Source organism: Syngnathus acus, chromosome 16 (genome assembly GCF_901709675.1).
Source record: "Syngnathus acus chromosome 16, fSynAcu1.2, whole genome shotgun sequence".
NCBI lineage: Eukaryota > Metazoa > Chordata > Actinopteri > Syngnathiformes > Syngnathidae > Syngnathus > Syngnathus acus.
This window is the reverse complement of record NC_051101.1, coordinates 14325004-14342934: the sequence shown is the minus strand read 5'-3', so window position 1 is coordinate 14342934 and position 17931 is coordinate 14325004. Positions and strand designations below refer to the sequence as shown.

General features: G+C 46.2%; 2 protein-coding genes across 3 annotated transcripts; one reads left to right on the top strand and one right to left on the bottom strand.

Moving 5' to 3' along the window:
• The first annotated feature begins 353 nt into the window (after positions 1-353).
• Positions 354-7058, top strand: sh3d21 (SH3 domain containing 21). 2 transcript variants are annotated; one of them, XM_037273108.1, is made up of 17 exons: positions 354-522; positions 663-820; positions 883-940; positions 1014-1123; positions 1374-1464; positions 1672-1733; positions 1812-1851; positions 2354-2448; positions 2852-2953; positions 3197-3248; positions 4743-4793; positions 4872-4989; positions 5456-5621; positions 5935-6003; positions 6083-6279; positions 6372-6435; positions 6546-7058. In XM_037273108.1, the coding sequence occupies exons 1-17, from the start codon at positions 519-521 to the stop codon at positions 6576-6578; spliced, it is 1470 nt and encodes a 489-aa protein (XP_037129003.1). In that variant the 5' UTR covers positions 354-518; the 3' UTR covers positions 6579-7058. The 2 variants fall into 2 exon arrangements, with proteins under 2 accessions (XP_037129003.1, XP_037129002.1); XM_037273107.1 differs by having other exon boundaries at positions 1374-1518.
• A 2191-nt stretch (positions 7059-9249) lies between these two features.
• eva1ba (eva-1 homolog Ba (C. elegans)) lies at positions 9250-16389 on the bottom strand. The gene is made up of 4 exons (XM_037274007.1): positions 16094-16389; positions 11407-11563; positions 10380-10462; positions 9250-10251 (listed from the first exon to the last, which is right to left on the bottom strand). The coding sequence occupies exons 3-4, from the start codon at positions 10444-10446 to the stop codon at positions 9806-9808; spliced, it is 513 nt and encodes a 170-aa protein (XP_037129902.1). The 5' UTR covers positions 10447-10462; positions 11407-11563; positions 16094-16389; the 3' UTR covers positions 9250-9805.
• Positions 16390-17931: the final 1542 nt, after the last annotated feature.

Below are 17931 nucleotides of genomic sequence, written 5' to 3'. Positions count from 1 at the left end.
GATATGGAAACTGAAGACTTTGCATCATGGCAACCAGAAGTGAACTATGTGCTTGGTAGACAGAAACACAATACTCGGGCTTTCAAAACATTCAACACCAAAACGTTGCACTAAACGAGTTCGGCTTTTTAGTTGCTTCAAGATCTCCCCCAACACTCACTCCTCGCAGAACCTCATGCAACTTTGGCCACCTTTTCCAGAGCTATATGTTGTCAATATTTACATCTCTTTGAGAACAAGGTGGTAAACACTTATGACCTGACTCGGCGTCTCAGGAAGCAATATAAACCTGCCTCACCTGTTTTTCTTCAGCCTGTCGCCTCCCTCCCTCCCTCCCTCCCCCTCTCCCTCCCTCCCTTCCTCCTTGCAGCTCTCACTCGACCCACCTTCCTCCTCCGGCGTGCAATGATAAGCCACGGGAAAGGCTGAATGTTAATTTTTGACAAGTAGGAAGGTCGCAGACAACGACATTAGCAAGTTGTGACTCACACCGGACTAAGAAGACAAAGACGGACACAATGGGTGAGCCTACTACTGCTTCTTTTAGAGACATACGATTATGTTGGTTTGCTAGGAATCAGGGATCGAGACCCAATGATTAAGTGCTAAGTTCAAACCAAATCTACAGCAATGATCTGTCCCGCTTGCCCATCGTGTTATAGAGGTTCTGGTGCTGATCAACTTCGAGGGCACCATGGGGGACGAGATTTCGGTGCGGATGGGAGACGTGGTGAAAAATGTTACAAAGGCCAGCGAGGAAGGTTGGCTGGAGGGCGAGGTCCGAGGGAAGCGAGGCATCTTCCCGGCCAACTTTGTCAAGGTCTGTTCGACGGTGAAGATCTGGGTCCTGGCTATCTGACATGTTTTTTGGGGTATTCATAGGAGGTGCCTGTTTATTTGATGGGGGACAGCAAGAGAGAACCAAGAAGCATCCGAACAAGTATGCGTCCAAATCTTCTGTAAATCTGCAGTGCAGTACTTGCTTGCTGTGACTTGGTCTTTCCTCTCTCCAGCCAAGAGGGTGAAACAAGTAAGGACATGCGAGGTGGTGTTTGCCTACAGTCCCTTGAACGACGACGAGCTGCAGCTGGTCGTCGGGGAGACGGTGGAAATCATCAGCGAGGTAAGGTTGCACTCGCTTGGCAGACACAGACACCCGAGTGAGCTGAACAAATCAATGCACTTGACGTTTGCTCAGGTGAGAGTTACCGTTTTGGGTACAGTAGCGGCCTTCTAGTGTTTAGATGCCAGGTCAACAGGGGACAGAGATTAGATCCTGAGGCTACGATGAGACCATTGACGGATGTTTCAGGCTGTTAGACAACTACAGTACGTTTCTGAAGCGTGTGCTGTCTGTCTCTTCAACGTGACAGATTGAAGATGGATGGTGGATGGGCATCAAAAACGGCAGAGTGGGGGCGTTTCCGTGCAACTTTGTCAGAGAGATCTTCGTCGCCCCTAAAGGTGAGTCCAGCAACTACTTTTCGAGCCGAGCAGGGCAAAGACCCTCCTGGAATCATTGAGTTCATTATCATTCTTTTGACAAATATTTTTCTTGGGTCCTTGAAAAGCTCAGCAATGTTTATTGACCTGCATCGGGAAAAGGTTTGCTTTAACGGGGCTCAAGAAGGACAAAGTTTGCGGGAGCTCATACCGAATTTGTCTTTCCAGATGGCAAACACAATGATAGCAAAGCCAGACCGAAGCTAAGCGATGCAGTCTTCAGCAAAGAGGTATAGAACTGGTTGAGAAGGGTTGTTCGACAAGCCAGTCTGGTCACTCTCGTGATGGTGTTTTAATCCATTTTACAGATATCCCAGAGAGCGACGGTTCGCAGCAAAGCAAAAACCGGTAGGTTGCGCTAACAATATTTCAAGGTAACGTTCAGGTGCTTGCAGTCCTTACATAAGCTACACAGTAGCAAAAAAGCAGATGAACTGGTCTGTCTGTAGCCTCACCAGCAGCCATCAAGTGACAGGTGCAACATTTCCGAACTGGATTTGTCACGGGTGAGGTCAGCGATAATCTTGAGTAATACACTTGACGCAGTTTCGTTTGTCTGTGTACTGCTTACGTATTTACCTTGAGGCATCGTGGGTTTTCCAGGACTAAGTTCACATGACTTAAAAGTCCTGATTTGAGTTTCGACACTTAACAATCAGACTTTGGCGATTGACGTGTTTTTTTCCATACGGTGACAAAATCAATCTCACTCTGTAATTCTCCGAATTCGGAGAGAATATTTGGAAAGTCACTGTAGTTGGATACACCCGTCTACTTGAAGGCAAGTTGTGACCCAATGAGGTTAAGAACCCATTTAACATCGGAAGCAATATATGTCGTCTTTCCTCAGTGGTGGAGTGCTCTCAAGTTATGTTCAACTACACGGCCAAAGCGGAAGACGAGCTGGATTTGAAGATTGGGGATGTGGTGGTGATACTGAGAAAGGTTCAAAAACATTTCTCTACTGTTTTTTTTGCCAAACATTCTGTTTACCTACAGGTGCCTTTTCTTATCATTTTTAATCCCCTATTTGTCATTGTGTTACGAACCAGCCGAACCAGTCCAACCTCTCTCCAGAATATCACGTGCCGCAAGATGTGAATGAATGTTTTGATGAATCAAGTCCTTCATGAATGAGAAATTTCAGAGAAGTCTTAAATAAAGCGAAGCTAAGCTAAGCTAGACGAAGAAGAAAATAAAGAATATTGAAAAGAATTTGAGATGACTTGGATAGTAACTGACGTGGAGGCTTTTGCAATGTTTACGTTTTGGGACAATTGCTTTCTTCTTGAGAAAGCCATTAGATGTCCCAAAGGAAGCCAAATGCCATTTTCATCCGCATCTGAAGGAAACCGAAGATGACGGCTGGTGGGAGGGCGAGCTCAACGGACGCTGCGGATTCTTCCCCGATAACTTTGTCATGGTGATACCGCCGATGGACAGTCTGAAGGTGAGTGAATGAAGAATTGACATTTACATAAGGCCCTGAAAAAAAAACGATCAATTGCATTTCAAGCTTGTTTATAAATATCTAACTCGCTGCCAGGATGCAGTGACTCATGGTTTTCTGTTTTGGGAATTGCTCACCCACCAAAAAGTCCCTCAGTGGAAAGTGTGTGTAAAAAAGTCCGAGAGAGAACAAGGAAGTGTGGCTAACTTGAGGTTTGCTTTTTGTCTGTGCTCTCTTCATCAGGCTGGCAACAACAGCCTACCACCTGCACGCAACATCAAAAGGGAAGTCCCAGGTAGGTTTTTGGAATGCTGACATGATTAAACGGAGCAGCAATGATAAACTTTGATCGCTCAAAGTCATGACAGTGAGTTCTGTGATGGGATTGGAAAAGGTCAAAGGTTAACGGTCGGTTGCTAGTGGCTGGAACTGTGACGTCTATCTTGTACAACGTATTCTTATTGCGTTACTTGAGTAAATGAGGGGAAAGTAACAGTTGGTTTCATTTGATTACACGGTGGTGACTGAAAGCGGATCGGAGCTGCTGTTGGCCACAGCTCACACTCCGAGCCTCACAAGCAGACACCACCAAGACCATATGGTGTATAACCATAAAACGCATAGTGATAATCACCATTTGCACGTGAAGGTGCGAGGGCAATGTTGTTGTTTTTAATGGAGACTATGTTGTTTGGTGGTGGATTGACGCCACAGTTAGTTCCCCCCCTCCCCAGGAAGTGTCCCAAGGGGCGGGGAGGTGGTGAGTGAGAGGTCACGTGACGTTGTCTGGGAGTCAGTCTTGCAAGGAAACGGGAGGGTGGGGAGGTGAGGAGAAAGGAGGGGGGCTTCTCGTCACATTTCTACTAGAGTCACGCTGCTTTGCAAGTGTGTTAGCACACTTGAGAGGAAATGCTGTGAGTACGCGAGGTGGGCTTCCTTTCGCTGCTGCCACGTTGTCCGCCTCGTCGTTTACGCTTCGTGTAAGTGTCGTGTAGGTTTTTGATGAGATTTGGGTTTATATTGGTCTGGATTTGATTGGATTGGAAGCTGAGCTAGGCCACAACTTTTAATTGCTGTTATGACCCTTGGGAGTGCAATTAATTACAGTTGAGAGCAGTCATCAGACCTTTTCAATGTTTGTGTTCAAATTCAGCTTTTGAACTTCGTTTTCGCTTCTGGTTGTGGTGCTCTGTTTAAATGAGTCGGTAGAAACCTTTTTGGAAAGATGGGGGGCATGCGATTGGCTAATATTACTGAATTATTTTTGCCAAGGTTTTTCAAGACATGGAAAGTTTCACTGCATGCTTTTAACACGTAGAAATGCCTTCATTGTAGCACTATCAATTTTATTTTGTTGCTACTGGAATATTTTCTGAAAAATATCAAGGTTAAAATTTGAAAGAAGAAAGAGGTTTTGGGCATTTTTAATACGTAGGCCTATTTTTTCACAAATTTTAATTTTTCAAAATACTTTCTTTTGAATGAAGTCATTTGAACTGTTTTGGTGGGATTTCTTTCAGAAACCAAAGAAGGCTGACTTTTGTCAATCGTAACTCTAAATCGGGAGATTGGGGGGGACAAAAAACATTTTTAGTTGCATCGATAACTTTTATCCCCAAACAAACAGGAAGAAAGCCGATTCTCTTTTTTCCCCCCCACTTGTTAATATAGTTGAAAAAGTAAATTATTGTGGGGGGGCACGGTGATGCACTGGTTAGCACATCGACAAACTGCTTAGCACAGTTTTTATGAGTTTCTGAAACCATTATTTTTCTTTTGAATGTTTCAGAAAAAACAGAGAGCCCAGCCATGGACAAAACTGTGCCGACAAAAACAAAAGGTACGTATTGACTAACACACGTCACCCACATCATCGAGTCCAAAGAAAAATGTTTTGACATTTGGTGTTTCTTCGCAGATGAAAAACCCGAGCTGAAGGATTTGCGAAGCAATCCCCCGACCAAAGTCAAGCTTCCGAGTATCAACAAACTCAGCCCGACTCAACTCAAAGACAAAGCCAACAAGGGTTTATCCAAGTGAGCTACTCTTTTCACCTCCCACCTATAAAAAAAAATATCAAATAATAGTCACGCTTCTTAAAAAAGCAAGTAAAGGTCAGAAGGGAAAATGCCAGGAAGGCTCGGGCTTGGCACCAGGAGGGGAGCCTTAAAAAAATGTTGGTTGCTACGGTGTCCTCGGAAAAGAAGAATGCCAGGATGCCCGACCTTTCGCTGCAAACAGTGGAAAGAAAGTCTAGGATGGGTCAGATGGGGGCCGACCAACCACGCAAGACGGGCCTCCTTCCTGTTTCCTGTGTGAGCGCACAAGCAGAAAAACCAAAACAAAGATGCATTCAAGGGGTTCCTGAAAGTTGCGAAAGCGTAGAAAGCGTCTACGTTTGGTACACAATCATGCGAGCCGCAAAAAACAGACCGTGAAGACCTTTTCCTTTGAACAACTAAGCCTCTGCGCACCATTGTGAAAACAATTTTACTCTTGCAGAGCCAACGGCGCCGAGTCCCAGCACTCGCCAAAATCCCACGAGGATAAAAACGGCGACCATTTCGACGGGGCGGACCCGGACAGTGACAAGCTGAACCACCCCACGGCCAACCGGGCCAAGCCACCCCAGAGGAGACCGCCCACAGGCGCGGCCACCGGAGTGCAGGTGTACTTAGAAAAAAGAAAAAAAAACTTTGCCAAGCCTCTTCCTCTGAATTCTGAGTCACTGCTCAACCGCGACGGTCATCTGATTAGAATGGCAAAGCCTGACTTTTACTTCTGTACCATTGTACATATTAGATCAACAGTAGAACCACAAAAGGTCGAGTCAAACCGGTTCAGGGAGAGGATCAATCAAATGTTTTGGACACAGAATCAAAGCTGTTGCCGTCAGAAAACTTTCTTCGATGTCATGTTTAAGGTCATTCGCAAAACTAGCAGGAAATCTTCCAATCAGTGACACAGAATTTTCTCTCCAGACTGCAAACGACTCTGGACCAGAACTGACCAAGAAGGTCCAAAGTGATAAACTGCCCGGCTTACAAAAGGTGATCTACAAAATCCAAAACATTTGGTTTAGAGTGGGCCAAACAGAGAAGGTTTTGAATTATTTTTGGGGGGAATCAGGGTTCAGAGCATCTCAAGCCACCCCCAGCAAAGGTGGACTTCAGACCCAAGAGTCCGCCTCCGCTGCGCCCGGCACCTCCCCGCTTGCCTGCAGAAGTCCAAAGCGTTGCTCAAAAGGATGAGGTGACGCTGGCGAGTCTGTGGACAGAAGTCAAGGATCTGCGGATGGCTCTGGAGCTTCTGCAGACGCGACACAAGTGAGTGGCGTGTACTCGGGACCAATCGAACCACTTTGGATTCTTTTTTTTTTTAAGTCGACACCTTACGTCTGCTTACTTTATGTGATCAGAAACGACATGAAGGAAGTGAAGGAAGAACTGCAGGACGAGAGAAACAAACGACTGACGCTGCAGGTCAGATGAGCTCAGCTTTTTTTTTTTTTTTTTTTTTGCAAGCAGCACCGGCGTGATTATCATCATCACACAAAACATTTGTGACCCTGTGTGTGTATTTTCCCATGCAGGAAGAAGTACACACATTGAGAAAGAAAAAATAACCACAAAGCACAAGAGGATCACGCAGAATGCCTGATGGCTGCAAACAAGCTCACGAACAAGGACTACTTTATCCCTCTTGTTATGTTGCGGGTCAAATGGACCCGTATGGAAAGGTGGAAGAGGGTCAAGAAATGATACATTTATTCTGCTGTGCTTACTATTTTCTAATATTACTTTTGTTTAAAATCATAGACAAGAAAAGAACCTGCACGGTGTTATTATTTTTGGGGGCTGATCAGCTGTATATCGGGTCACATTGATCCATGACCGTTGTCGGTAAGAAACACGACCATTCACACATATTTATCCTGGGTTTTATTTGAAAACATTTACTCGTTTAATGTAAAATGATATGTATGCAGCTGTACAGAGGAGTAGATGCAACAATTGTGTTCCCTTTTGTACATGTAAATGTTATTCCCATAATATCCACGAGAGGGCGCCATCGGGCTATCAAACATTACCGTTTGTGTGACTGATGCTATTGAGGATGTGATGTGTGCTCAAATCAAATCAAATCAAAAGGGCTTGGGTGTTGAAATATGTTTTCCATTCTTCCTTCAATTTCCATTACAATTGGGTTGTCAACCAGCGTCAAAGAAAGAAGCCATAAAGTCACAAAAGCTCCTTTCACACTACCTGCATCCATGACCCCTTGGAGAGGTTGACTCGAAATGTTTCCATCCTCGGAAATAGCTACTGTAACATCTCACTACGATGTGAAGTGGAAAGTTGGAACAAGGGCTTTGAAGACACTCACCTGACACTCACGATTAAAGCTGGGAATGTTTTTGCTCCAGATCCCTGTTCAGACAGAAGCAAAATTCACAAACACATTTTGAGAAAAGTACATCTGTAAGTGGAACTCCAAGCTTATTGAATTCAAAACATCACACTATTTTCTGTATACTGTAGTTTATGCTTGCAATTTTTTGCGCTTAAATACATTTACAATGGGCTTAAAACATGATGCAAAATGTGGAATGGATGTTAATCTGCATAGTGAGAGATCACAAAGAGTTGCCGCAAAGTGACAAACGTAGCGTGTGTGTGGAGGCACATCTGGCTAACATCTACAAATGTCTGCACAACTTCCATGGGAACGAATGTTCTATTTTTAAAACAGAGGCACGCTTCCGCTGGGACGAAGGGGGGGGGGTTGAAAAGGGGTCACGCCATAAATTTCACCAACCGTTTGCAAATATGAAAATGAATGGACTCTGTCTCCCTTTCTCGCCACATGAACATAAGTCGTCTTGTGACAAGGGAAGGAAGATGAATGCGGGGGAGTGTAGAGGGCGGAAAAGAAAAAAAAACCTTGGGAGATAAAAAACTAGAAATAATGAAAGAGTGGCTCCGACAGACAAAGGGAAGTTTGTCACAGTGGGACTTCATGGGAATTGACTTCAGGGCCGTCAGTGGGGGGCATTGAGGGCGCAACATTGGGATTTAAATGTATGTACACGACTATGGTTTGACTTGTGTTGATACAGCGGAAGGTCCATTTGGATGGAAATAATGTCAAGAGTTGACTCTTCAAACAATACGGGTCGACGGCTCATTTCATTGTGTTAAATTGGTAGAATGTGTCTGTTGCTACAATTAAGTGAATTGTACTTTGTCGTCACAAACTCTCATTTACATTAGGCTCTTTAAGACCCAATTTAAGTATTCATCATTTGTAACAGAAGCGCCTCTCGAGGACATGAAAATTGCTCCTCCGTGCATTCACAAGAGTCGTTTAGAGCATTGCCAGGTATGCGAAACATTAGCAAAAGAAGAATAAAAGCAGACAACGTGATGAAAGTTGCCTTTGCGTTAGCATTCCAGCTAGCCGTTAGCTTTCAAATGCTCACACCGCCAAAAATACATTGTTTTATTGCTTCACGTGAGATGAACTCGGGCTTAAACTCACATGAAATTTGGTTCGACATCTTGCGTGGTTTCCACATCCTCACCGTGGCGGCCATTTTTGCTGAAGGCGGCGCTATGAGAAATGCATTAACAAGACGAACAATAAGTGGCTTAACACAAACGTTGAAACAAAACAAAACCGCGTTTTTGTTATGACGATATGACGACGTCGCGTAGTACAAAAAATAAATGATGGCCGGTGAATGGAGACGTACCTTGGGAAAAACGTGTCGTGTACGTGTACACGCGGCGAAGTCAATAAGGGCTCAAACCTGATTAGTCAGTGGAACAACAAGCTGGCTTTCTATTGGCTGATTAAGTTTGACACACGTTTAGTAACTCACGAAACGAAACAAAACTTAAAGAACTAAATGAAACGCAGATTATATGAAATAAAAGAAAGACTCAAATAAACAAAAAGTAGGTCAATCACAAGCTGATGGGTCAGCGCCAACCAACGCTCGTTTCCCATTGGCTGGGTCAGCTTTCACTGTAGTAGGCAACTGCAGCATGTTAAGCATAACAGTGGTAATTATAGAAAAATGAAACATAGCTGCACAATACATAACTGTAGAGTGATTTTGCTACAAATAGAATAGAATCAAATGGACGCACTTAATAAATGAAGCATGCGCGTGACACCGTTAGTTTCCTGTCCTCCATTTCGAAGGAAATGACTTTAATTCTCTGCGATCCCACCATATTAGGCCACTTCCTTTTTAGCAGCCTTGGAAAAACATTAATCTCACACAAGGCTTAATCTTTGTATCGTTGGTCCCACAGATTTTATTAAAAAGATACGTTTCCATTCAAAATGAGGCACATACGGCGGTACATTGAAAATGATTAAAGATGACGCGGCCAACTTTTTTTTTAAAATAAATCCGTTTGCCCCTTGGGCACCATCTGCAAATAATTTGATTTTATCTTTAATTTCCTTTTGGTCGAAACCTTCATTTGACTGCATGTAACACTATCTCGGCCCTCAGTTTAAGTGATATGTTTGTGTTCAGACAATCTCATTCGACTCATTTCCTTTATTGCCATCCAGTGGCTCTTCATGGTCGACACGGCGGAAACTTCACTGTGTGCGTGCGTAATCATCTCGATTCATCACAGAAACTGCTCCCCAGAAAGCTGATTATTACACACATTTTGTGAATAGTACATCACCGTGTGGCCATTTCATGTCGTCAAGCACCGTATTTCAAGTGTCCTCGGCTCCATTCCTTCTGCATCGTTTAGTCAACATGGATTCATTAGTCTGTAACAAGACACTTGCAGCCTTCAAGTCTTAGCGGCTCGGTGTCTGTTAGTAGTAATGCACTCTCCCGATGGTCCCCGTCCCCGATCCCAAGATGTCCGGCTGTCCGTTCCTCCAGATTTCCCGTATGATGCGCTCGCGCTCCTCCAGCCGCTGCGCCCTCTCCAGCTCCTCGGCCGAGGTGAACACGTTCAGCGTCCCGTCCGAGTGGTTGCTGTGGTTCCCGGCGGGGATCTCCGTGGTGACTGCGGCGGCGGCGAGCAAAGGAGAGGGCGCTTCCACGTCGTCCCTCTCGTCGTCGTCTTCCTCGTCCTCGCTTTCCTGGTCCTCGTCGTCCCGCGCCGTTTTTTTCTCCAGCGTCGACGAGGCGGCCGCGAAGGCGGCGGTTCGGATGCGAGGCTTGCAGGAGATGCGGATGACCAGCAAGCAGAGAGTCAGAACCAGGCCGAAGCACACGCCGAGCACAAAGTAGAGGCCGAAGCTCTCCGGATTGGCTGAAAAAGAGTTCACAATGTTAGCTTAGCGATACAGTTAGTATGTGAGCTACACTCAAGACTCAAATGTGTTTGTAAAGGCTCGAGAAGAAAATGGCTGCAATATTGCCTCTAAAAATGCAACTTACCCTTTATGTGCGCGTAAGCAGCGATACTGTTACTCAGGAGATCCATTTCCTTTTTCTTCACGTCCATGGTGGCGTCTTGAAAGCTACAGAACAGATAGACAACACACACGGTCGGTCGGTCGGTCGGACTTTTCAACGGCATGGCGAGACGACGGTCGACGCGGAACATTCCGTGACAAAGCCACGCGGAAGCCTCCGTGTGCCTGCGGGTGGGCAAGATGACGCCCCAAGAGGGTCAAACAAAAGCTCCACTGTGAGCTTTTTGGCTCCATGTAATGCATGGTCCACACGGCGCAGCCACGCACTAACCCTCTTGGGCATGACGCAGCCCTCGAATGCAGGTTAAGGGTTAGTTTGCAGAGGACTTCCTCCGACCCGATGAAATGTGCAGGTGGTCCCAACATATACGTTTCCAGGTTACAAACGTTACGTCATCAACTCGTACCGTTTCATATTTACGGATTGGTCCGGTGCAAATATTGACTGTAATTAGGACTCGCTCGTCGACAAAATGGCAGTTTGATAGAGGGCTTGTATTGTCGACTTTAATCTCCTCTGCCTTAAAGCCGCTTCCTAAAATTCCACTTCCTCGGTCCGATGACATCATAATGAAACTAAGATGAAAACGGGAGGTGGTTGCAATTCTCCTGGCTCATGTTAGCACCAACTTGTGGCCGCCGGCGGTGAAAGAAAATAAAAAACATACGATGACGCAGCGCACATGGCGCCCCGCTTTAACCTAAGTTGAACCACATGGCACCGAACCTTGCATAGGTAACACGCGTGGCTGAAAAATTGCACGGACGCCATGTTTATGTCTACGTTTACCTCCAAATTTCACCCGCTCACGACCTGGGCGAAAGATTTCTACGCTGATGTCAATGCGTGTCTTATTTGACTCATTTGGTGGTGGTGGTGGGGGGGGTCGAGGTCAGGGGGGTCCAAGCATCAAATCCACATATGTAGACCACATGTCATGTTGCTGGTGAGAGCAGGGTGGTAAACAGAAGACAGATGAAGCACTCACCACTAAATCAAAGGAGCAAGCCGTCTTCAGTGGCAGCTCATGGTGTCCGGAGAATACTCGGAGATGGGAACAGATTTGCCAATCCTTCTTTTGTGCCTCGACGCTGGAGCCGGCTTGTGATCTTTGGTCCTCAGGCTCCACAGTTCATTTGGTAACCCTGAGGCAAGAGCAAACACACACACACACACACACACACACACATAGTCGTCAAGCCGCATTAGATCCAGAGTCGCTGACGCGGCCGCAGTGCAAACAGTAGGCGGACTGCAGCGTTCACGTTTCCCAGTGACTCCATGGCAAAAAAAATCTGTCGAATGAGATGTGAATGAGGCCCACTGGGATTCCGATCGTGCTTCTGTCTTTGTCTTCAAATCTAAAATGGATTCATCCTTGTCTCAATGAGGCTAGGAATCATTTCCAAACAGTAAAGGAAGTCGAAGAGTTTAACAACCTGTCACATTTGGAAGGCCAAATACTCCAGTGACAGGCTGTTAAACTTGGCAGCGGTCGAAACACTTTGACGGTAATACCAATGACCTTGATTATGACTAACGGGAGTTTAGGACCCATGCTGGGAGTGCATGAGTGCCATTTAAAAGAAAAAATACCATCTGATGAAGGTTTATCGATCTGAGCCCGACTGCGGCCGACTGCAATAAAAGACACCAACTTTATCGACCTGGTTTTTCAATTAAAGTTCCTTCTCCGGCGCCCCCTAGGGAGCAAAAAGGCCTCGCTACTAATCCACCCTCCGTTAAGCAAAAGCAGACCAAGAACGCATGATTAAACTGAGATCGTTGCTTTTGTTTCAAGGGTAATAAAGTCGACGAGTGCAGAATTGTTCAAGGTCAACGGTAAGGGTTGCACACTTTGGCTGGAACGAAGACTCCGAGGCGGTAAAAGACCACAGGGGATCTCATTACTAATCACACCACCGTGTTGTTTTGTTGTGTTTTGCTTTTTACTGCTAGGCTAAATTATGAACAGAACCGATCCTCCCCAATCTGGATTTACGGTCAAGCGTGCGTGCCAAGTTTGGTTCGCTATTACAAACACTGGCCGCTTGACAACAATCCCGTCGTTAGAAGTGCAGTAAAGCCTTTAGCGCGCTCTCCATAGCCTGCATTGTTGCGGAATGCTGAGTGCTGCTGCTGCTGCAAAAAAAAAAAAAAAAAAGAACAAATGTTGTTGTCTTCTGGGAAGAACGTAACAGTTGGCCTCTTTCACGCAGAGATCCTGCAGTCGTGGCTGGCGTTTTACACGGAATTCAGCCAAAGTGGGGACGTTGCCTTAACTGCAGTGATGTTAGCCTTCCATGCTACAAAAAAGAACAAATGTTGTTGTCGTCTTTTGGGAAGAACGCAACAGTGGCCTCTTTCACGCAGGAATCCTGCAGTCAGTCGTGACGTTTTACACGCAATCCAGCAAAAGTGGGGATGTTGCCGTAACTGCAGTGATGTTGGCCTCCAAAGTTTTGTGGTTGGCGGTTGGACTGGAGGCTCCCATGCCATTAATATCCGCTCCTATTTTGGGTTCCCGCAGGCTTATCGGTTTGTTTTTTCCGAGCTTCATATCCTAAAGTGGAACACGCAAGCGTCCCTTTTCCTGTCAGTGTTGACATCCCAAATAAAAAGACCTCGCAAAAAGACATCGCTTAACTTCCACAAAATGTTTTGTTTACACACCAGGAAAAAAAGAGGAGGCGCTATTTTTATCCGGGTATTGTTTGCTATCAAGGATGGTCAGGCTGAGCCATCCAGCCATCCATATTTTTGTGAGCATGCTAAAACAACAACGGCTCTGTCATCCAGGACTTCAGCCTCCTAAGCTGAGACGAATGATTTATCCAAGGCCTCCTCAAATGCGCTGAAGCAATGAAGAAGTTGTAACTCCTTTGGAATTCATGTCGGGAGTCCAAACGCTTGACGCGTGCACTCGTGAAATTATATCAGCAGTGTCCGTGTTATTTCTTCATTTTAATAGCACAGAGAACCACCATCAATACTTTGGGCATCTGGAATTTCCATACGGCCGCGACAGCGCTTTCTGTGCTTTGCTACAAACCGCAAAGCCGACCATAAATAGACTTTCATTGGTCAAAAGCGACGTGTCCGATCGTGGAAGCTGAGGTGAACATTTACAACATCCTGTGTCATCGCCCTGGTTCGTTAAAAAGTCCCCGCTTTGATTCCACGGCAGCCGCAGAAGGAAAACTCGGGATGCGGAACAGTCTTATAATCGCTACGTGTAAAGTTTTAAAGCTCGACATGTCCGTCCGTCCAGTTGTCATTTTCATTCCTGACAGCGATGGACAATTGCAAGATTTTAATAAAGCTATCACGCATGGGTTTTTTTTTTTTGTGTGTGATTATTCTGTAAAATCAAGTTTCCACTCCAGGCCATGCAAGGCCTTCCAGGCTGTTGCGTTTGGATACGGGACAGGCATGTGGTTGACCCCCCCCCAAACCAGACCTAGGTCACGGCAGACTTTCAAACAATCTTATACGTACTTTGATTTAGTGACAGAGAGCTAACCTTTGGCTAAATATTTGGAAACAAGCGCATCCGTGTTCTTAAGCGTACCATCGCATGGAGATAAGGACGGCATACACAAAACAAATCCCAAATACGTACGGTGGAATCACTCAAGTCAAACACCAAAGGGGGCAATTTGGAATGCAACCACCAAAAGGCAAATTACACTCTAAACTGGTTGCCGGTCAATCACAGGGCGCATCTCGAGACCATTCACAGTTTCCAAATGGACCTTCCAGGTTTCACTACAGAAATTGTCACATGCAATACAATGAGGACGGTGTATCTGTGATATATTTCTATTCATAAGGTTTGTTTTCCCAGCTGCAAAAGTTGCCGTTAAAACCTTGAGTGGGTGTGAATTGAAGGCCGCGTGTTTGCTCAGCTCTCGGACTTTGACACGATTCCGCTCCAAGCCGTCACGTTCGATATTTGATCGAAAAAGAATATTATTTGGGGAAAAAAAAAAAGAGTAAACATGGATGTGCGCCAGCCTTGAAACATTTCCAAAAAACATAGCCTTGTAAAATCAAGACGCCAGCGTGACGGGAGGGAGGGAGGGAGAGAGGGAGGGAGGGAGGGGGCAACCACAGAGCAGCGCTTGTCCCGAGTGTTCTGCGAGCCCTGGCAGGTAATGGGAGGGTAATGGAGATATGCGATGGCGCTGGGGGTTAGGGCAAGTGCTTAATGGCGCCCAGATGTTCTCCTGATACGAAGCGGAGCCAGCGTCCGTGCTTTCGTATGGAAATCGCAAGCCGGCTCATTTGATAACTGTTTGCACGTGCAAAAACGGGCGCAAACTGGTCAATTAAGCTAGCAAGTAGCGGATTGTCCAAAATCCTGGCATGCCTTTTGAGACTTTCTGCACGTTGCGAAGCATTCCTGATGAGCGTCGGGCTTCGGATCATCGAGCGCTGATCTCATCCGTGACATCGATCTCGGACGCCGTCCAACACGCCGTATCAATTAAAGGGCCGCGGCCGCCGCCTATTGGCCTGTGACACGCAACACGTGTTTGCATTTTTCTGTGCCGTCTCCTCGAGGGTCAGACCTATTTTCGAGTGAAAAACAACTTCGATTGGACACAATACTGGGAAAAGGGCAATTTCGAAAGGCGCTGTCCATTTTGTCACAACGTTAAGAATGCCAAGCCATGTCATTTGATACAGGAAACGGCTGAGGGCACAAAATGATGTCGGTGGATTCAGGGATGAGACAAACATTTCCGCGTTGGTGACTCACTTTTGGACGTAAAATGAGAAATACTTGTGAAATTGCATATGATGGAGGCGGGGGGCCCTTCCCAAGAGCCCCATTTCATCAATCAGTCGGAACTGACTGGACATGCTCGCTCCCATTGCTTAGTAATTCAAATCATCAGCATCCCGTCTTGACTTGGCAGAACTTTCTGACTGGCGGGCAGGACTTTCAACAAGCGAGCTAAAAAAAAAAGGAGCGGCGCTAACAAGCATCCTCGGGACAAACGAAGACAAGACTGATGGATGGCTTGGCGGGGCTTCGGATTGATTGTTGGGAGGTGAATAGCTCGGGGGGTCGCGCAGGAGTCAACGGAGGGGGTCACCCAAACACGCCTTGACGCTTGTCCTATGTTATCAGCGTTATCTGATTGACTGGAGGAGCTCCACCATTAAATGAAATATTGGCCTCAGAAAAGGCTTATATTCATTGATGTCTGTGATACTACATTTGCAGTTTGTAAAAAAAAGAAGGATGGCAGGCAGCGGACCTCCCGCCCGCACCGCATCGGAGTCGGTTTTCATGGCTTTGGCGCCACTTTGTTTGCATTCCAAGTGACAAGTCATCATTCACCACAATGAGCAGCGTGCAGCTGCGCAGGAAAAGCCGTCGCCGGCCGGCTGGCCGGCCGGCCCAGCGCAAAACGCTGCCTCAGCACGCGTGCTCGCTCACAACACAAACTTAGCAATGAGCGGACGGCCGGCGGTTGACTCGGCTCGGCCCTGCACGCTCAGCATAAATCATCAAAGGTGAGGCGGGATTTTAGAGACAAGCACCTTTTGTTAGCTATCTAAACAAAAAGGGGGAGCATTCAAGTCAAGAATGTTTTGTTTATGTTGGAAATGTCCATACGATACTCCAAGCGACAGTTTGATGGAGGAGCAAAAGTACTCACCGGCGTGTCCAGCTAAATCACGTCCAAGTCAAACGCTCCAGAGAGCTTCAGGAACGACATGGTTGCCTCCAAAACATCACAAGCAAGCAGCAAGCAGCCCTGAGCGTTTCCCTGCTGGCTGGCTGGCTGGCTGGCTGGCTTTGCCGCTGTGCTTCAAATCGTCAAGATCGCATGAGTGAGTGTGTGTGTGTGTGTGTGTGTGTGTGTGTGTGTGTGTGTGTGTGAGTCTGGGAAGAGGTGGTAACTTCCTCCCCAAGTTGGAGGCTGACTAACAAGACTTCTCTCTCCTCCTCTCTCCTGGCTCGGAGTGCACCAGAGCAGGAAAAGCTGTCATACTATCCCCCCTACGTTGGACTCCGGCAGGGGGGGGGGGAAGGAACAGCCTAAAATGGTCAAGCAAATCAGAGATCATAGTTTGATGGAGGATATTTGGTGTATTAGCAAGAAAGAAACAAGCTGAGGCGTGTAATGTATGATTAACAAATATCGAGTGACCAAACAGCAAACACATGGTCCATTGATTGAATGGGGAGTGGAAAAACTTGCCAAACGCTGTATGTTATGTTTTCTGTGACTTCCATTATGTGATGGCGTGTCCCAATACTTTTGTCCATCACCTGTTTGCTCTTGAAAAAAGATGAAAATAGAAAGTCAAGGTATGAATGGTGCTAATGATTTTGCAGGAACTGTCTGACGGTTTGGCTGGAGCTCGCTCGCCGCATGAGCCGTTTGACATGATGTGCAAAATGAAGGCACGACATGGATGCGCTACGCGACCAAACTACAAGGTGTTGACACGGGCGGGAGTGGGATGTACTACAGTACACGCTTCACTTTGTGCCATCTCAGCTGTAAATGTGACAAACTTGTATTGAAGCCACAAGCTTGAGGATGTAGAAAAAGAGTTGCTTAGAACCTTTTTGGTTTGGGTTATTGGCAGCGTAGGATGGAAAATGTACTCAAAATGGCTTGTGTGGGAAATTCAACGAGCAAATAAATCTTTTTTCACAGTCTCCATTAAACGTAACAGTGGTGTTGATTTCAAATCCATCTCTTTGAACACAAAGTAGTACACATCTTACAAAAAGAACTTTTGGTGCTTGACAACATTTACATCTACTTGGGTTAAAGTAGAATAAAAGTCACATTCCCACTCTTTCTACAAATGACGACGATAAACGTGCTTGGCAGTGAACGACTTAAGTATTGCATTCTATGTATGTCTGGGCATTTTTTTGTTTTTGGGATGTTGACACTATCGTTGGAGTCTTCCAAATAGTAAAACTATAGCACGGTGAGTCATTCTGTGATCAGTAGCGCCATTGTCCCTGAGGCAGATTTATCACCGAGGTCAAGCCGAAGGAGGGCGGATATGCAACAGAGAAGAAAGAAAGAAAGGAAGTTCCCGCCAAGAAGAGGAGGTGAGAATGAATCTTCACAAGTAACGAGAGCGCTCTAATTACAGGGAACCTTTCCAGACAAAAGAGAAGCAGCTTGCCGTTTAGCGTTTGCCCCGATAAGCGGCGGCGTGGCGTGGCGTACAGGAAGGAGCCCACCAATGCGGAGGGTCCCTCCGCAGGTGGGAAATTTAAACAAGATACGAGAAACAAAAGGCAGCCGCGTTGATATTTGCCGGGCTTTGCGCCAGTCGCCCACACCTTTTCCAAACACGCAGCTTTGCTTGATAATCTCCACCCGAGGGAGTGACGAAAGCCCCGACAAAAGGTGGCCGTGGATGAGATGATTGAGAGGAAATGAAATGCTCGGGAGGCTGATCAAATTCCCGTCCGTGCGTGGCTGATGAGAACATGAGGAAAGGCTGATCCCATCTGCCGTCA